Source organism: Pholis gunnellus (assembly GCF_910591455.1).
Source record: "Pholis gunnellus genome assembly, chromosome: 6".
NCBI classification, from domain to species: domain Eukaryota; kingdom Metazoa; phylum Chordata; class Actinopteri; order Perciformes; family Pholidae; genus Pholis; species Pholis gunnellus.
Window position 1 is genome coordinate 12654068 of NC_136532.1, and position 19817 is coordinate 12673884.

At 41.4% G+C, this 19817-nt stretch overlaps 1 protein-coding gene across 1 annotated transcript; it reads left to right on the forward strand.

Moving 5' to 3' along the window:
* The first annotated feature begins 1288 nt into the window (after nt 1-1288).
* Nucleotides 1289-14846, forward strand: lnpep (leucyl/cystinyl aminopeptidase). The gene is made up of 22 exons (XM_079161483.1): nt 1289-1674; nt 3920-4011; nt 4693-4895; nt 5919-6030; nt 6109-6366; nt 6576-6766; nt 6960-7098; nt 7458-7592; nt 7744-7864; nt 7974-8125; nt 8218-8331; nt 8425-8556; nt 8742-8876; nt 9408-9568; nt 9642-9730; nt 9820-10006; nt 10132-10288; nt 10702-10886; nt 11105-11266; nt 11654-11794; nt 11907-11988; nt 12225-14846. Exons 1-22 carry the CDS (start codon nt 1647-1649, stop codon nt 12354-12356), a joined length of 3108 nt encoding a protein of 1035 aa, XP_079017609.1. The 5' UTR covers nt 1289-1646; the 3' UTR covers nt 12357-14846.
* Nucleotides 14847-19817: the final 4971 nt, after the last annotated feature.

A 19817-nucleotide genomic window follows, 5' to 3' on the forward strand; every position in this document is an offset into this window, starting at 1 on the left:
CATACAGTATACATGGATCAAGGCTGCTCAGAGGTCTGACTCTGAGCCTCGGATATTTATACCAAGTAAACAATACAGTGTCACAGGCAATACGTCACAAAAGCATAACACACACACAAAATGGCGTCCACGCCATGTGGTCCAAGTAGATGTCTGCAACTTTACCTGAGCATTTGTTCTGGCACAAAGGTCACATTCTCATAGTCAGGAGGCTAAGTTCTCATAACATAGCTCTGTACCCATCTTAATGCTCCCACAGTCCTTATTATCATTTCAATCCAGGACATGCTGCTGAGTGTTCTTTCGCATAGACTAAACAACTGTGGTGAGGCAGTTCACACAACAAGGACACATAAGGACACCAAGCTTTTTAAGCACACATTATAATTAGTAATTTAGATTTTCCCCAACAGTTTGTTTGTGTATCTACAGGACTGTCTCAGAAAATTAGAATATTGTGATAAAGTTCTTTATTTTGTGTAATGCGATTAAAAAAACAAAAATGTCATGCATTCTGGATTCATTACAAATCAACTGAAATATTGCAAGCCTTTTATTCTTTTAATATTGCTGATTATGGCTTACAGCTTAAGAAAACTCAAATATCCTATCTCTAAATATTAGAATATCATGAAAAAGTATACTAGTAGGGTATTCAACTAATCACTTGAATCGTCTAATTAACTCGAAACACCTGCAAGGGTTTCCTGAGCCTTGAAAAACACTCAGCTTGGTTCAGTAAACTAAATCACACGTATGGGGATTATCACAATATTCTAATTTTCTGAGACAGTCCTGTACTTGGTATTCATCATATTAACTATTTATTTAGGGGCTAAGACTTGGGGTTATGGTAAGAGCTATGAATATGTTATGGTTGAGGTTAGACATGTGGGTTAACATTTAGGGTTGGTTAGTATAAAACTCCACACGAGTATAGTAAAAGAAAAAAATGTGTTTGTTTTTGTTGTTTAAACCATTTATTTGACAGTTCAGACTTTGTTTTGCGGTTAGATTAACTGTAAATGGGTAGAGTTTAGCTTTCTTTGGGCCAGGTTGAGGTTAAGCATGTTAGGATTAACCACCATGTCATCAATGGTAAGAAATACAATGTTTTCACAAGTGTAGTAAAATATTTACGTATGTGTGTTGGCGTGCATCTGTGCATGTCTTATGTCCTAGCCCCGCCCTACGGTAGTAACATCCAATAGGATGTCAGCATTGTAATTCGATGAGAGGTTGTCAACAACCGGTCGGGGAGGAAGCAAAGTGTCATTTGTCCGTTCGTTAATTTACCAACGGGCATGTCAGAGTGAGATTTGTGTACATATTATTAGCGTAAGATTTTTGGATAACGCCGCACTCACGTTGTAGTCTACTAAACAGCTATGGGCGATAAAGTTATAGGTATCAGCTAACGCTAACGTTAGCTAACTGAATGTTTCTTCAGTCACTTACAAATGTCAGAAGTTGGCTAGTTCCAAGCTAACGTTAGAGCAGTGAGGACAGGCTGCTAATTATTGTGAGCGTTTGTTAGCCTGCACCGGTGGATTGTGGACCAGCTAGATAAGCACACACGTCTGTGGAGCTGCTGTGAAGGTTTCCCCTTGTTTTTGGACGCGAGGAGCTGTTTGAGATATCCTACCATGGATCCATTTGACAGCAACAACGCAGGTAAGGAAGGAAGATGATAGGCACAGTATCAGCAGGCTAGTAGCTTCAGGCCAGCTAATAACTAATGGGGGCATTAGCAGTGACATTCACCGAGGACACATGTTAAGAGGGATAGGTTTGACTTTTGGAAAGACAAAGCGGTTTGTGACTGTAACGTTAGGTACAACGTGTGTGTGTGTGTGTGTGAACCATGTTGTTTATTCATGTGACGTTTTGCTGTAATTTTAACAGAACGACGCCAATAACACATTTGTAGCAGTTTAAACAATGGCTGCCTTGACAGAAACATAGCATGGCACTGTTGAGACTCAAGTTGTCTGTGAAAACACTGCAGCATTGTTTGTTCAGTTGAAGCCTGTTGGTTTGATAAGAGCTGTTTTGTGTTGGTGTAGGGAGCTGATAAGTCATGCTCCGCTCAGCTCAGGCAAGCAGCTGCTTTATAACCTCTATTATGGTGCTACGGTGTCCATGACTTCATTAAAACAAACAATAAAACACAGCGCAAACACTAGTTTCTCCTCGGAGGGTGTTATTTTATTCAATGTTGGTCTCAACCTAGAAGAAGCAATCACCAAATCACAGCAGGAAGACTTCCTGTTTTCTTTCTTCCTGTTTGTTCTGACTTAGTGATCTTTAAGTAAAAGCCCAAAGTCACATTTCACAACCACATTCTGACCAGACAATGGTGATAAAACAGAAACAGATGCTTCCTTCCCCTAATTTGAATCACCAAACAACCAGTATCAGTATCGTGGCTCAGTACTCTGCATCTTTTAGGGCTGAATTAGTGGACACACTTGTCCAACAAATACATTTAGCTATATTTCTGTGACTCTAAGGTAGAGTTAATAAATGTTTTGAGTCAACAGGAAGAGCACAGTCAGAAAATGAAGCTGTATGTACACAGCATTAACCAGCTTGACGAAAGTACAGGAGTTGTTGGTTGCTCACATTTGCGTGGTGTGTTTTCTAATTGTAGTCCAGATGATAACCATCACATCCCTTTGCCCCCTCTCACCCGAGCACGTCATCTTGCTTATATGCAATAACTTTCAGCATAATATCACATCAATTAGAAGTAGACATGACAACCATGATTAATCCAGTTTGATGTGTTTTGTATGGATCTTATTTTTATCATATCCTCATGCACATTACCCACTACTTAGCTCTCAGCCTATTAATAGACAATCATACCACAGCAATGTGGTCCAGACAGGGACGTGGTGACAGCACATCAGAAACACTTTACAGGATATACAAGAAACTAAATTCACCTCGTGCATTTCTGGACTTTCGTCTTTCTTTTGGGGAAATGAAGCTCAGCTTATTTTGGTGTCATTGTGTCTGTATGAACACTGTATATTCACAAGAGTTCACTGGCTCTCTGTGCTTTTCCACACCAATCATCACCAACTGAGAGTGAAAATGCTTTGTCTTAAGTTTGTAAAAAGCATGACGGGAGACTCGCATTGCTTCGAGTTTTACTACTTTCGGTATTATTAAATTAGGAGGATGAACATACCCCTGATTGTTTCAAGGATTACTGAGAACTATTGTTTGGAGAATCTGTCTGCCAGAAAATCACGTGGGTTTTGTAAGACACGGCGTAACTCATGTCATGAATCTTGAGTCGGAAGACGCAGGTTATGGAAATGCGGGCTTTTGTAAACTGCAGTGACGAGGCCAGATGATGAATATTCACTGTATTAGCTTTTTTTAATGTCCTTGTTTTCATTTTTTTCAATGTCCTTAAAGCTGATTGTGATTCTGATTGTTCCTGTACCTGAGCACTCTTTGTCAGTTCATTCATTCTCCACATGAATGAATGAACTGTGAAGGAATTACAGCTATTTCAAAACTTATTAGTGTATGTCTTACAGCCTTATGAACCCATTCTTTGTAGGTCAAAGTACCAGGAAATGCTGCAGGAGGTTTACTAACAGGAAACTGAAGAAACTCAGTCAGTGCTTTGTTAAACAAGGCTTCATGTTGCCTGCACAGTCACACAGAACAAAAAAAAATGGCTTGTTTCCACAACTCTTCTGTGGAAAACTTTGAAACTCCAAAAGTCACAGCACGTATGTTAACATACAACACTGTGAGTGTGTGTGTGTGTGTGTGTGTGTGTGTGTGTGTGTGTGTGTCAGTGTCAGTGCATGTAATAATTTAGATTCTCTCTCTCTCACTTCTCTTCCTCTTTTGAGAATCTCCTTTGTGATTTCTCTCCCTCTGTGTGTTGCAGAGCGAGCCAACCTGCCGAGGAACATGATTGAGAACAGCATGTTTCAAGAAGAGCCTGATGTTGTGGATTTGGCCAAAGACTCTGCATTTCCAGTATGCTCATGTGATCTTATGCCATGCATGCTCTACATGTGTTCATTTTAAGGACCAGCCTGGCTCAACAGTTTGCATTTCACAAAAAGCGTATTTGCACCACTCTGCACATTACCTTTAGCAAGTGCTTTCATCTGTAAATCTGATAATGGGAACAGATCAAGGCAATATAAATACGGATCAGTTAATTCAAGGGTGACACTTGTGGATAGCCAATGATGCTCATTTGTACGCTTTCAGTTCACATACTACTGCTCTGGAAAGTATTTTAGATCTGTCAGCCACAACTATCTAAATTTAATAATTTTACCCCATTTTCCCCAATTAGCTTCTGTCATTAGCGACATACTGTCACATAAAGCTTCATCAACAAAGTCTTATAGACCTTACCTTTGACCCCCAGTCCCCACTACCTCTGCCCTCCCTCACTGTCTGACATCCAACACACCCTCTCCTAGATTTTACCCCCCTTTGCATCGCTTACGTTCAAGTTATTTATTTCTGCATCAACCGCAAACCTAATAAAGACTCTAATGCTCTCCAATTATTATAATTGGACACGTATCTCACCCTGTTCTTATTCATTTATCTGGGAGGGTAATCCAGTTATTAACATTATATGGAAAACCCTGCACAGCCACACTGGAAACTAACAGAGTGCACTGTACATGCTCTCTGCAGACGTTTCCTGCTCTTGACCCAGATGAGGTGGCGTATGAGCCTCGTAGCTCCCGGTTGCTTGTGCGAGGCCTGGGAGAGAACGACATGGACGAGGATGAAGAGGACTGCGAGTCTTCAGCCCGTCTGCTGGGCATGTCCTTCATGAACCGTAGCGCTGCTCACAGATCCATCTCGTCCGCATACACCAGACAGGCTCCACCCAGGTAATGCTCTGAAAAGGTCATAATTTGGGATAAATTATGTTGGCATAAAAACGCAGCGCTGCATAAGCAATCAAGCATCATCACATGTAAAGCTCATGTGATTAATATTTGAGCCTGGTGATATACAAGTGTTGAATTCAGGTTAATTACACTGTAACTAAGCTTCCATATGTAAGAAATACTGCAGCATATTTGTTATTTTTTTGGAAGCACATTTTGAGATAAGTAAGCCATATTGAGCTCGTAACTGTTGATGGGGGGTAATATAATAAGCACCATTTGTAATCTCTGTGGGCTCAATCAAATTCTCTTTCCTCCATGACCTCATCTTTGACTAAGATTTACATAAAATGATATAACAAGTCCTGGTGGTTTAGGTGAACAGGTTGGACAAAATGTTCTGAAACTGCAGCTACGTTGTAGTTACAGTTGCAGAGTAAATAAGCAAATCCATGCTAAATTAGAGTTAGTGCACCTCAATGTAACAGGACATATCCTTTTAATCACTCAGTCAGTCCAATCCAGTATAAAGCATATGTAACAACGATACTGTTCAGGGACGCTTTCAGTGGTAATCCCAGACCAACAAAAGTAGCCGTTAAATGCAAACAAAATATTAGAAGCTTCCTGTTCAAGTATTATGCTCTGTTCACACTACAAGCAACTAAAGCATCAAAACGGCCGAGCATTGCCAGATGCATTGTTGGCGAGTCGCCGTTGACGTAGTTATGTTGTTAAATAGCACAGAGAACTGACTAACCGCGTTTGATGGATGGAGTGGAACAGGGTGAAACAAAAACATATTATTGGTGCTAAAGTGCTGACAACGTAAATATGCCCAAACATTTTTCATTTTCATGTAAAAGGGTTTTAGTCCGTTCAGCAACAGAGTACCAAGTTGAAGCTAATGTTCAGAGCTTCTGTTTCACCATTCACAGATTTTTCATTCGCACTGCTGTTAATTTTCATCCTGAATTAGTAAATTAGTAAAAGTAAGTAATATTATACTCTTTTTGGTCTCAGGTCATGTTCCCGACCCTCAGCCCGTACCATGGTTGTGTGTGTGTTATTCCTGGTGATAGTGGCCTCTATGACTATGGTACTGTACTTCTTACCTGGATGCACCTTTACCAAGGTAAGAAAACAATCCACTGCTTCTGTGATTTATCATACTCATTTCCCCAGCTGACCCCGACCCTCCATCCTTCTGCAGAGTGGTTGTCCAAAGACCAACAAGACCACTCCCTTCGAGCAAGTCTACCCCGTGTCCACAAATGGTGAACTGTTTCCGTGGGCACAGCTCCGGCTGCCTCGCAGCGTACGTCCCCTTAGCTATGACATCACCCTGAACCCGGACCTCGACAACATGACCTACACCGGCCGCACCGTCATCAGCATGTCTGTGCATCACAACACCAAGCGCATTGTCCTGCACGGTGCTAATCTCAACATCACCAAAGCTACTTTCAAGGTGGGATTGGGAGGGGTTTGTGTGCGGATGATAATGTGTTATAACACCTTGAGAGTTCAGATGAGTTAGTTGTCCTTCTGACTAGATGTAAAGAACATATATACACACTTAAAAAGATCTCTTTTGAGCCAGAACAAAACACTTGATTGAAACCTTTTGCTTTTCTTATGTTGTCTGCTGTTCATCTACTAATAATCCATGTCTTCCAGCTGGGTGATGGGGAGGCCAGAGATGTGACTGTACTGGAGTACATACCCAGGGAGCAGATAGCTGTTCAGTTCTCAGAGGAGCTGAAAACAGGCCTGAACTGTGTCTTGACCCTGGAGTACTCTGCCAGCCTCTCGCATACCTATAGTGGTTTCTACAACAGTTCATACTCCGATAAAGACGGAAACAAAAGGTACACTTCACTCTTTGGCTGTGAAAGTACTTCACAATAACTGAAAGATGTCCTGCAGAGCAAGGACTTTATAAAACGCCTGTACAGAGAGGGTTGTGTGTCTTCATAGCAAATCATAAAAAAACCCTGAAATGACAGCAAATATCTAATTTGTTATTTTTAGCATGATCATGCTCTTCCCCCTCGTCACCAGGGTCTTAGCAGCAACCCAGTTTGAGCCGCTCTCAGCTAGGAAGGCCTTTCCTTGCTTTGATGAACCGGCTTTCAAAGCCACCTTCCTGATTAGAATCAGCAGGAAACCAAACTACCTGACTCTTTCTAACATGCCTCAGGTACTGTAATATTCATTCATTCATGCTTATTTTGAAGTGTTGAAACACCCCCACATAGTTTATGACCTAAAAATAGTTTTGTCTTTGTCAGTGTGCACGGCCGCATTCTCTGCTCCCCCACACATTGTCAACTGCAGCTGACCAATAATGTCACGTGTGTCACCTATATAGACACAATTTACAAAACACTATGTCACCACTCACTCTGTACACTATGTCACCCCTTCTCTTGAGGAACTCGTGGGTCAGTCCTGTCCCCACTGCGACTCGTGGGGACAAATAAGCAGAGCGTGTATTGTTTTTTTGCTTGCAGCGCTGTATTAATTAGTTGGTAGTAATATTGTCCTTTTGTATTTCAGGCTAAAAGCACACCACTTCTCAATGGCCTCATTCAAGATGAGTTTGAAATGACCAGCGTCAACATGAGCACCTACCTGGTGGCCTTCATCGTCGCCGACTTCACCCCCATCAGCAAAAATGTCTCAGAAACTCTGGTAGGTCTTACACAAATATGAATCCGTTTGGCTTTCAATATATACTTATATATACATATATACATATACTTTTGTATTTATTTTAATTTAGTATTCAGTGAAGTTCTGTTTTTGCTGATCAAATTATTTTGTATTTCTTTCTGTGTTTTAGGTGTCTGTGTACTCTGTGCCAGAGAAGAAGGAGCACACTGACTATGCTCTGGACACAGCCTGCAAACTGCTGGAGTTCTACAATGGCTTCTTTGAAATTACCTATCCCCTCAAAAAACTAGGTGAGTGCACAAAGGTACTTGCATGTTTCACACAAGGTGCACACACACTCTTGTGCCCCCCCCCCCTTCTCTTTACACATCCCAATATTCTTCCTTTCTCTTTCGTCAGACTTGGTAGCCATCCCAGACTTCCTGGCAGGAGCAATGGAGAACTGGGGACTCATCACTTTCAGAGAGACCAGCCTGCTGGTGGGCAAACAGTCCTCTCCTCTGGAAAAACAAATAGTTGCCTCCGTCATCGCGCATGAGCTCGCTCATCAGGTAGTTGTGTTTGCCTGTTTGTTGGTGAAAGTAGCAGACACGGTGAATGTGCTGCGGTCGGGTCCTAATCTATCTCTGATGATGTGTTGCAGTGGTTTGGAAACCTGGTGACGATGAGGTGGTGGAACGACCTGTGGCTCAACGAAGGCTTTGCCACATACATGCAGTACATGTCGCTGCAGACTGTTTTGCCCAAGCTGGACATTGTATGTTTGCACATCTGCCTCATATCATTTGAAGCAGATAAAGCTGTGTGCTTCATTGTGTGCCTTCGCAGTAAATCCTGTGTTTATTTGCAGGGTAATTCGTTCCTGGCAGTACGCTTCAGAGCGTTGGACAGTGATGCACTTAACTCCTCCCATGCTGTGTCGACAGAGGTTAATACGCCGGAACAGGTGGAAGAGATGTTTGACTCTGTCTCCTATGAGAAGGTACACTTTTGTAATTTATATGTACTCAGATAGATAGATGCAATCCTCATTAATTCACTGAACTTCCATATTCAGCTCTTTAACTCAGAGAGAAATTTCTCAACTGGAGCTCCCACTCTTTCAGAGCTTTAGTCAGTGCTCTATTTAGGGTGTGATCACAGATGCTTTGTGCCTGTGTCTTCCAGGGTGCCTCCATTCTCCTGATGCTGAATGCCTCCCTGCCAGGGGACCAACAGTTCAGAAAAGGTATCATTCAATACCTGAAACAGTTCAGTGGATCAAACACGGACACCAACGACCTCTGGAACAGCCTTACACAGGTTTGTGTGTGTGTGTGTGTGTGTGCGCGTGCGTGTGTGTTTATCACTTTGGTTACATCTAACGTTTAACTTCCCTCAGTAATCTGTCAGCCAGCCATGTGGTTAAAATATACTCATCTGACACCAGCTGCGTTTGGCTAGTTTCACTGTCATCACATAATGGTTGAGCTGCATTATCAACATAAAAAAGCAGTAAATTACTTCTGATGATAGTTGATCATGTCATCATTTATTGATCCTATAAGAGTCTTTTTTCTCACATTCCTTTGAGGGGATGTCAGAGCACAGCATGCTGTAGATACAGACAGTAGATTTACTGTCAAAAAGGTTTGAAACCACGAGCCCCGTTTATTTTTCCCTCAGTTAACATCCCCTTTGAGTTTGGTTTGTAGAAATTGTAATCTTCTGAAAATAGCTGCAAAGTGTCAGACTACTGCCAGTCACAGTTGTCTTCATTTAATTCACATAACAAAAAACAGTAAATATGGACACTGGACTGCACAGACTCTGGATTTCTCTTGCTGTCCTCAGGTTGAGGTCGCAGCGCAGCACCCGAATGTGTCAGAGATGATGAGCTCGTGGACGTCACAGAAAGGCTTCCCATTGGTCACTGTAAGCCGTAAGGGAGGCCAGCTGACCCTCACACAGGAGCCCTTCCTGCTCACATCGGACAATGCCAAGCAGACTTCCAGGTGGGTTCAATTCCCCCCCCCCCCCAGATCATAGAAACACAACACAACCCTGACTGTATTTTGTTCTCTTCAGCTTGTGGAATATTCCGGTGACGTACGTAACTGACGACTGTAGTTTGGCCCCTGAGTGCATACAGATGTTCACTCTGAAGAACAAGTCAGGTAAAGCACAAAGCATTACCTGCAACATCAAGTTAGGAGTCAAGCTTTTTATTTTGTGACAAATGCTACATTTCTGTGTGTGTTTTCAGGGACTCTGAAGGAGCTACCAGAAGGTGTAAAGTGGCTGAAGTTGAACTACAGAAACACAGGCTTCTACATCGTCCACTACGGAGAAGAGGGCTGGGCTGCTCTGATAACAGCTCTGTCCAACAATGTCGGTGTTCTTACACACGAGGACCGGGCCTCGCTCATACACAACATCTTTGCTCTTTCCAGGTAAAGCGGACAACATAAATAGTTGTTCTCTGAATTGCATTTAGTTACAGGAGAAACGGAAAGTAGAGGAGTGTTTCATTCTCCACCTTTCTTTCCTCTCCCCCGCTGTCCTGTCTTTTTAACAGACTGGGACGCGTGTCCTTTCACCAAGTCCTCAACCTGTTGAAGTACATGACCAATGAAACTCATACTTCTCCTGTGACAGAGGCCTTGTTACAGCTCAATGTAATCTACCGGCTGCTTGACAAAAGACAAGAGCACCATCTTGTGGCCCGCATGAAGGTATACATGAACACACACACACACACACGCGCGCTTACAGTTAAGAAATGTAGGTCACAATACATTTTGAGAATAAAGATATAATGAGCCACGTTTCTGTCAAACACCTGCATAATATCTTGAGTTTTTGAAAATCCTGAAAAGTTGGTAAAAAGAAATATGTTTTTCAAAATCAATGTGTGGACTATGAAGTGTTTTTATGAGTGTAATTGTCTCAATAATGAGAAACATTAAAACACACATTTTCATATCTTGATTGACTTTATTTAAGATGTAACTTTTGATGGCAACTTATTGTTGTATCAAGACATCTAGGATACAAGCGAACATCCCACGTCTGTGAAAAGAAATCATTCATTCTTGTGTTTCTGTGCACTAATACAATCCATTATTGTTTTTGTTGCATACGACAGTCTTATATTCTGCATCAGTTTGGTTCTCTGATGGACAAACAAACATGGAAAGAGGAGGAGAGTGTGTCTACACAGGAGCTGCGCTCAGCGCTGCTTGGGATGGCCTGTAGTCTGAATGAAGAAAACTGCACTCAGCAAGCCCAAGCCCTGTTCAAAGAGTATGTCGAGTCCAACGGGACCTCACGGTACGTATAGCCCACAATTTACTTTTCAGTTGCTTTTCTGGGTCACATTGACAGCTGCAGCAGGGTGAGAGGGGCAGCGCAAACCTCTTTACAGAGATAGAATCCATGGGGGAATGTCTCTGGGTTGAATTGGTATCTGACGTTGAGTTGTAGACCGTGAGCTGAATTTTGGTCCACGTTTAACCTAAAATAGGTTTTCATCTTTCTATTTCCTGTAGGATCCCAGGGGATCTGCAGCAAGTTGTATTCACGGTGGCTGCTCAATCCGATGAAGGTTGGGGGTCTTTGCTCAGCATGTACGGACGTGTCACCTATGATGCAGAGAAGAGAAAAATGCTGCGGGGCCTAGCGTCTACTCAGAACGCACGGCTTATAGTGTGGTAAGTGTTTGTGTGTGTGTTGGCCTCTGGTCATCAAGCAGCAACGTCTTTCCTTCCCCACTGAATGAGGGAACAATCCAATACACTCGTTCAAAGTTTTTTATTTTTTTATTATTGGAACATTACTTTAAAACCAATGTGTAACAGAGCAGCAATATTTTGAATCTTGGGTACTGTGATAAACGTTGAGTTACAGGCAATAAAACACCAATATTTGAGATGTGATAAAACATTTTTTCCTTGGCGCTGGTATTTTTTTGTTCTTAATGTGTTTTTTCTTCAGTGGTGATTTAAAGGGCTTGGCCAGCAGTTTATTTCCCTGCTGTAAGGAGGTGAGTGTCGTGTCAGTGTTGTTTATGCTCTGAACACTTATTGCGGTCTGTCTAGGATTCTAAAGGCAGGTCTGAGGGGGGAGATCATCCAGACGCAGGAGTTGCCTTTGGTCATCAACACTGTGTGTAAAGGCTTCACCGGCTACTTGTTTGTCTGGGACTTCATCCAAGAGAACTGGGACAGCCTCATAGAGAAGTAAGTGGTCCCTGTCAGCTCCATACAAGTCGTCACTGAGAATACATTCTAAGATTATTTCACATAAAAAAGGAAAAGCTCAATATCAGCGTTTTTGTGTTTTTGGCTAAAGGTTCCCGATGGGCTCCTTTGCCATCCAGACAATCATCAACTCTGCCACCTCTCAGTTCTCCACACAGGCCCACCTTGATCAAGTATGTTTTGTTTCTTTTCTAATGCAGCGTATTTGAGGGTCTGTGCAACTGTTTGTGGGGAGATATTAACTGTTCACTGTGTTTTGCCAAGTGATAACATAACATCTGTGTGTGTGTGTGTGTGTGTGTGTGTGTGTGTGTGTGTGTGTGTGTGTGTGTGTGTGTGTGTGTGTGTGTGTGTGTGTGTGTGTGTGTGTGTGTGTGTGTGTGTGTGTGTGTGTGTGTGTGTTGTGCAGGTTCAGACTTTCTTCTCCAGTTTGAAGGAGCGCGGCTCTCAGATGAGGAGCGTGCAGGAAGCTCTGGAAACCATCAGGCTGAACCAGCGCTGGATGGACAAGAACCTGCCCACGCTCCAAAAATGGCTCTAATACAGCCGCTCCATCCGGCCTCTGCCCCGCACTACAGACGGTGTTTGCACTATTGTAGGACGGTGTCTCTCAACTCCCCTTATCCAGGCCAGAGTACGAATCAAAGCCAGAGGTTTGGCTCTACCTGGGTGGACACGGTGTTCTCTTGAGGTTTGTACTGTGGGTTGCATTTGCTAGCTCAGGGTGGCTCTGATTGTGTGTCTGACAGGAAGTTGTCAGATGCGAACACACACTCCTCACAATTGATGCTGTGGACCAAACCTCTCCTCTGCAGCTCTCATCTAAACCTCACGCCTGAGCAGACCATCGTGCTTCGCCCCCACACTCCTTTTCCTCCACCTGCCCTCAGGCACCTAGCTGTATGAGCTGTGCAATGGCCACTTCAAAAAAGAGGAATTATGAAGAATGTCAACATTACTGTGTGTGTGTGTGTGTGTGTGTGTGTGTGTGTGTGTGTGCGTGCGCGTGCGCGTGCACGCGCTGTCAGTCAGTCAGTCAGTCAGTCAGTCCTGGACTTTATCTCAAATTGTCTGATATATGTGGATGCAGCTGTCGGGGATTTCTTAGCGATGAGAAGTTGTAATGACAGGTACGTTAGAGAGGAATTAAACTGACCTTGCATCGCCATGTTATAAAATAGCTGCCTGCCATTCTGAACTCTAGTTACACATGCTACTGTATATTTACTATATTAGTCATGATTTGGCTAGAAGATTGGTTGGTTGGTTGGTTGGTTGATAGGTTGATAGCTTAAAATACCAAACTTGTATTTGCGTCAATTGAATGTAGTGAGAAACCTTCCCACTGTGTACAGTAGGTGGCGTACTGCACACCAGTGCAGGTTCAAAGCAACAACCACTGTGTCTTAGGTGAGAGCAGGCAGTGCTCGCTGGAGCCAAACGTTGATTTCTTTCTTCCTCTACGAGTCAAAAGCCCAGTTTAGCTCTGATCAACACGTTTTTATTTTGATAGCTTTTTGCCTGCGGTGCAGTCCCTGTACAGACTCATTCTTTAACACAGTGTGCTTGTAAACTTGTAATTATAATGTAAATATGCTCAACCCTATAGTGTTTTCTCCTGCCATTTTGGATGTAATGTTTTGAACATCTTGACTTTTAACACTTCAGGATTTGCTTTGTGTTGTGTGTGTATAAAGTGTAAAGAGGAAATGTATCCATAGAATTGTTTAGGAGTCTTGGTCAAATAGTATCTCTGTATTTTTTGATCGACTACGCTCGGGAGGTCATTTGCTGATGAATGTTAGTCTTCTAAGGGCTAAAGTGCATCATGACGATACAAAGTGTATAGAAGAACATTTTTACTGGGCGGGACTCATCTGTCCAGTAATCTAAATATACAGAAGGTTTAAAGTTAGTCCAATAATCATGTTGCTCCTGAGAACGACGAGCAGCCTAGCTATTGTTTTTAGAAAGTGTCTGAACGTGTTCCCCCAGCTTTTGTTTTTAAGATTTTATTTAAATACAGTGGTACACTCATCCTGAGCTTTCTTTAAAGTGGTACTGCTTACTTATTCACTCCATCACTGTCATGATATTCCATAGAATGGAGTAAATAACGTAGATTTAGATTTGATCATTTTCTTTAAACACCTTCATGAGACATGCATCTGTTTTTTGTTGTCGCATTATCTTCTTCTGAAACCTTTTTTGTTTCTTTTATGTAAAAACCTTTCTCAAACGTGTGTCAAAAAGGAAACGCACGTTGGTTCAATTCCAGGTAGCATTATCTCATCTATGTGCACAGGCTGGAAATGAACAGGGCCATGTGCCTGTTGCTGCACCAGCGACTCCTACTGGTGGTTGGTGGAAGTGGCTGCTGGGAGGAGGGGGACCAGCCGTGAAAAACACACACAGAGAGACATCATGTGTTTCAAAAGCATGGCTGTCTACACTCTGCCCAGGTGTGGGGGTCAGCAGCATGAAGCATCTCTACAGAGGGTTGTGCATTCTGAACAGGAGAAAGGATTAGTGTGACACTTCACTTTGAAGGATCTCATGGCAGTTCTGCTCTGTCTAGAGACTATCAACAGTATTTGACTTGTTCCATCCAGTCCATTTCACAGACAGTGTGAATATGCCTTCAAATACACAACTCAAATATTGTATGTCTTCACTAATTTTACTAAATTTCTTTTGCCAGCAATCAGAGGAATTAATCAGCTTCATTGAGGCGCTGCCACTTTAATGTTCCATCATGTTTTTGTTAAGAAGACAACTGTTTCATGTGAAGTCAGTTGCAATAAGCTTTAAGAGACAAGAGTTGCTGATGTCAATCAGGTACCAGGTTCAGTGGAAGTTGGTGAATCAGGGATGTGGCCGGTCTGATGACAGGATTGTACTAGAGTACCACATGTGCAGTGAACCCAATCGGATCGTCTTTGTTTTTGCACTGGGATAAAATCCTGCAGATGCTTTTGAAACTGTGTTGCTCCTTATGTGAATAAGATATAAATAAAAGTTGTTTTCTGAAGATGTTGTATTTTATTTTTTGTTTAAATACAAAGGCGACACAATACTAAAGATGATGCAACTTTTAAGATTTAAATTATAAATCTGAGGAAGGACTTGAAAGCTGTTCCTCCAATCCATTTCCCCAAGCTTCGTCACATTCAAAAACAAAAAATAATTTGACATTCTTGCTTTTGAAAAATCTATTGTGAATATCAGGCTGCAAGACCTCTATATCCCAACTGTCTAATCACAGTGGAAATGTTGATGTGATTTACAGTGAAGCCTTTCACACGATGCTTCTCGCTTGTACCACCAGAGGTCTCTCTAGGTCTTCTGGAAACTTGCCTAGTTGCTCTTATTCATATTTTCCACTGTAGGCTACTGTTTAAAACGTGGATGTGAATTCTGCTCAACTGTGTATGTTGTGGAATGATCTTCTAAAGGAATTTTAGGTGGTGAGTGAGTGTGCACCTCTGTGTCTGTCCACGGCTTATCTTACATTCTGCTGCAGCAACCTGCAAAATATGTTGGCTGGCCAGTTATGACTGCACGCTCACCTCGTGGTTGAGGTGAGTCCCACTTTCTCAAAACACCTTTTATTGACTGTGTTAAACTGCCATTGACTGCCTGCTGACTCTGCAGTCACTAAACCAGCCCCCGGCTGATAGGAGCTGCTAATGATAACACAGCTGAGTGCGATTCTGACCCCCCATCTTTCTGGGCCAGAGACAGTTCCAATACCCATACTGTCATATTTAGTATGTCAGAAAAATGTTTCGTATGTCCCAATACAGAGTGTGTCAAATGCAGTATACCAAAAATACCAGGATGCCCAACTACGTCCCTTTGCATTCTGCAGTATGCAGGGCAGCATGATTTTCTGGCTATTCTGAAGTTCAAGGTGCAATGTTCTATAGAAGTAGTATGTCCCAATTAAGTGCATTGGGACAGTACAGACTTTGTAAGGGCCGCTGCAGTATGTACTAAAAGTAAAAAGAAAAAGTTTGCAATTTGGAACACAGCTTCAGTTTCCTGTTTCTTTGTTTCATGGGTTTTGCCACCGCCCTGTCCTGTCTTATGTCATTGAATAAGCATGTCATTTAATCCCATATAATAGATTTGATTGGGGAGTTGTAATATCACTATCATTAGTTTGCCAGGGAGAAAAAAATGTGAAAAGAGTGTTAGATCTCGTTATGGACATTTTGAGCATCAAACACTTCATTTCCTGCATTCTGTTGACTTTTTATGCACCTGTTTATAGTGGAAATGTCTTTATTCATGTAAAGGAAACAAAAAATTCAGATGACAGGTGACAACATTGAAAAATATAATGAAATACAAAGCAGTAAGGTTATCAGGCATTCTGTTTTTCTTTCAAATATTTATGTTATTCCTGCTGAGCCAACACACATGTCGCCTGATTTACACCTCCGTCCTCTTTGGTTTATTTAGTTTGGATAAATAACCTCTTTAAATGTGAATGTGGCACCGATTCACTGATAGCTACGGTATTTCATTTTACTTAATGTATTAACCCCTGGACACTAATAGATGCATGTGTGTTTTAGCAAGATTTCCACTCATGTTTGAAACGTTTGGCAAAAAAACTTAAACTAACCGATGTCACTTCCCATCGGGCATAAATCTAATCATTTTGTGGCTTACATCCAAATATTCACTTAACAAACCTCCAATAAAGCTTTTCAGAAGCACACGCAGCAACGCAGAGCTTCAGGTCAGAGGAAAGCGTCGTTCCAACACACACACACCACACACACAAATTATATATATATAGATCTATCACACATTATGTACATAAATATACATTCTTAAGTTTCTTCAGAATTTTGTATGTAACCACTTAAGATACAGTACATGGTCTGTAGAGGGTTGAGCTCTCATGTAGTTATTTGTAGGACGTAACATCGTGATTGTTCAAAATCAACTCCCATGTTTGCAAGCCTTGTGAGGTGTCATAATGTTGGTGTGAATCATTTTAAAACTGTATTTTAAAAGCCCATCAAAATACTCAATAAACTGATAGCCAGGCATCATGTTTTTGAGCTAATTCATTTGATTGCACATAAAATCCAAAGAAACTACAGCAAGTGCGGATCAAACAAAACAAATTAAATTCAGTATTATTGTTTCCATGTATAAACACATGAATAACACCAAAACTTTAGACACGTTAAACACAAAATGTCCCATCTGACTTGTAGTGGAGTAAAAGTATTGAGTCTCACCAAAAAGAAGCACTCTTACTTTAGAATACAAAACTTTAGAATTGTGCCGGTACTTTGAAACTGAAGTTGAGTGCAGTACTTGCATGAATGCACTAAGTTACTTTACAGCTCTATCTTGTGCTCGGCATTTTTACATCTTTGCACTGCTGACGTGTGGACGCAGATTTATGTCTTCTTTGTTAGAGAATGCAGCCATCCCGAACAATCTCACACAGGGTGATCTGCAAACTCTTTGTAGAATGTAGCCAGCGGTTATGTAAGGGGTTTCGTTAAAAAGGAGATTAAACATTAAACAAAGATTAAACAAAGATTTAAAAGCAGATAGGATCCTGTTTCGGGCCACAACATGACATCGATCTAAATAAGGAAAAAGGCTCGCACATGTACAAACAAAATGATTTGACAGGAACATGCGTCATGAGTCACAAACCTATCATCAAACAATGAATCAATCACTGTTAACCCCATTCAGTCACAACCCTTAATAGAAGAGCAACAACCATTTTATCTATGCAGTCCTGCCAAGTGGAGTCACCTGCATGTGCAGCTTCAGCTCTCTGGGCATCAGATTGATCTGTGGATCCATTGGTGTGCCAGTGAGATTAAACATTAGCTGACGCCTGATGACTGATACACAAAGGATTGTGGAGAATGCCTTTGAATGAGGAAATGTGAGTAATAGTGTGAGCAAGTTAGTGGACACAACAACACAATGCTCCATAACTCAACTCTTCAGTCTCTATCTCTATTTCTTGTCACCTTTGCTGGCAAATGCTACTGTTAACCAGCAATGTGAATGGAAATGTGAGTGCTTCAGTTTCTACGTTTAGTGACATGTGGCCTGTAAATATGTGTTCCCTGAAGACAATGACGACAATGAGTCAGCTGGTGTTGTTTGTTGGTATGTTGGAGATGGTGCCACCCGACTGGAGGCGTGGCATTGACATTACATTACAGTCATTTAGCCGACGCTTTTATCCAAAGCGACTTACAAGAAGTGTATTCAACATCGGTATCGGTTGAAATCGGTAAGAGAACTACTAGTCACCAGAAGTCATAAGTGCATATCCTTTGCTAAACAAGTATCTAAGAGCATAAACCAGGGCAAACGTACAGTGCAGAAACAAACATACAATAAGTGCAACGAGCAAACCCGCAATACAATAAGTGCAACGAACTAATACGATTACAATAAGTTCAATAAGCTAATACGAATAAAATAAGTGCTAAAATAAGTGCTAAGTGGAAGGGTCAGGGTATTGACGTGATCGAAACCACTGTTATACAATCTAAAATACAATCTTGGATGACATAGTCAAGAATTCAGCACGGTAATGATGTTGCTTAAAGTACACTGGAGTTTTTATTTATTGGTAAGGAATTGAATTTGCCGTTTTGTGCCATTTTATTGTGCTTTTCAGACCATTATACTTTACCGGTATGATATCTCATCATGAGATGATACTACATTTGTACTCTTAACGTTGTAATCTTTCTGACTGTTCAATTGTAGCCTTACCACTCTTACAAATCAGCCTTTCCACAGACAGACAGGCTGGTTGAGTCTCAGATTTTGTGATAACCTGCATGCTTCTGAGATGTTAGGATATGACGTTACCACTCCTCTGTCGAGACACTGCGTAGCTGCTGTGCTGCTCCACTAGAGGACCCTCTAACTTTCCTCTCTCTGGTCCACATACAGAATATCTGCTGTGGGTGCTAGACTGAATGATGCAGTTGTAGTTCAGCATAAATTGTTGTGTTTCTAAAGAGAAGCGTAGTAGATTCAATTGGTTATAGGTCCTTATGAGGTTGATACCATTATATCTGAGTATGTTTGTGTTGCTCCAGGACTTGGTCTTTTGAGTTAGCTATGATTCTGCCAATATGTTAACGTTAGGGAAGACAATGAGTATATGGCTGGTGATTTTCAGGGATTAGTCAATATGTGTCTATCTAGCACTATCATTACATTAGATTTAAATGTTCAAGACACACCCTGTCATTATACTGACAAATATTAATTGAACTAGCAGAGATTCAAAAATACTGTGAAAGTATTCAGTAGATCAGAACAGTCATTTAAACAGCAGTCACTTTAGGTCATACTGGACATGTGAAGCTGCACGAATCAATTCAAAGTATTTGTTAAAAATGTGATATATCATTCGTGACTCTCTGAGGACAAGCAGTTATCTCCGTCCAGTTTTAAAATAATTTTAGTTTAAAGACTCAAATGGGTCTTGCTACTACAAATTCATTATTCATATTCTCTGATTATCAGTGAATCGAACTTACACATTTTCTTATATATATTTTGAAAGTAAAAAAATGTTGCGTTCTAAAATTGTCTCCTGCTCAATAGGTCTCAGTCTAAGTCATGCTGCTAATCTGAGGGCAATACCCTGATCCAGTAAGGCTGAATGAGGTCGAAAACATGCCACACTGCTTTAAATCATGACGTAAGCATGATTTAAGATCATACACATTCAACAGAAAACAGTCCATAGATATTGGTGGTCCACCTTGTGGTGTTTGTGCTTTTCTGATAAACTCATCTTTCAATAAATCATTGGTACTTTATTTAGTTCCTCTTTGACTCTGCAGACAAATTCCTAGAATATTCTGGTTAGTTGTACTGTGCCCGCTTATCTGATCATCTGATCATCTTCATCTGATCGTGTATCTCACATGCTTGCCTGCGGCCTTTTATCAGTTAATCTTGCCCCAGAAACCTTGCA

Coding starts and splice junctions, on each gene's coding strand:
- lnpep (XM_079161483.1), top strand. CDS start 1,647: ATGGATCCATTTGACAGCAACAACGCAG. Junction 8,877..9,407: donor TCTGGAACAGCCTTACACAG/GTTTGTGTGTGT, acceptor TGCTGTCCTCAG/GTTGAGGTCGCAGCGCAGCA. Junction 10,007..10,131: donor AACATCTTTGCTCTTTCCAG/GTAAAGCGGACA, acceptor TCTTTTTAACAG/ACTGGGACGCGTGTCCTTTC.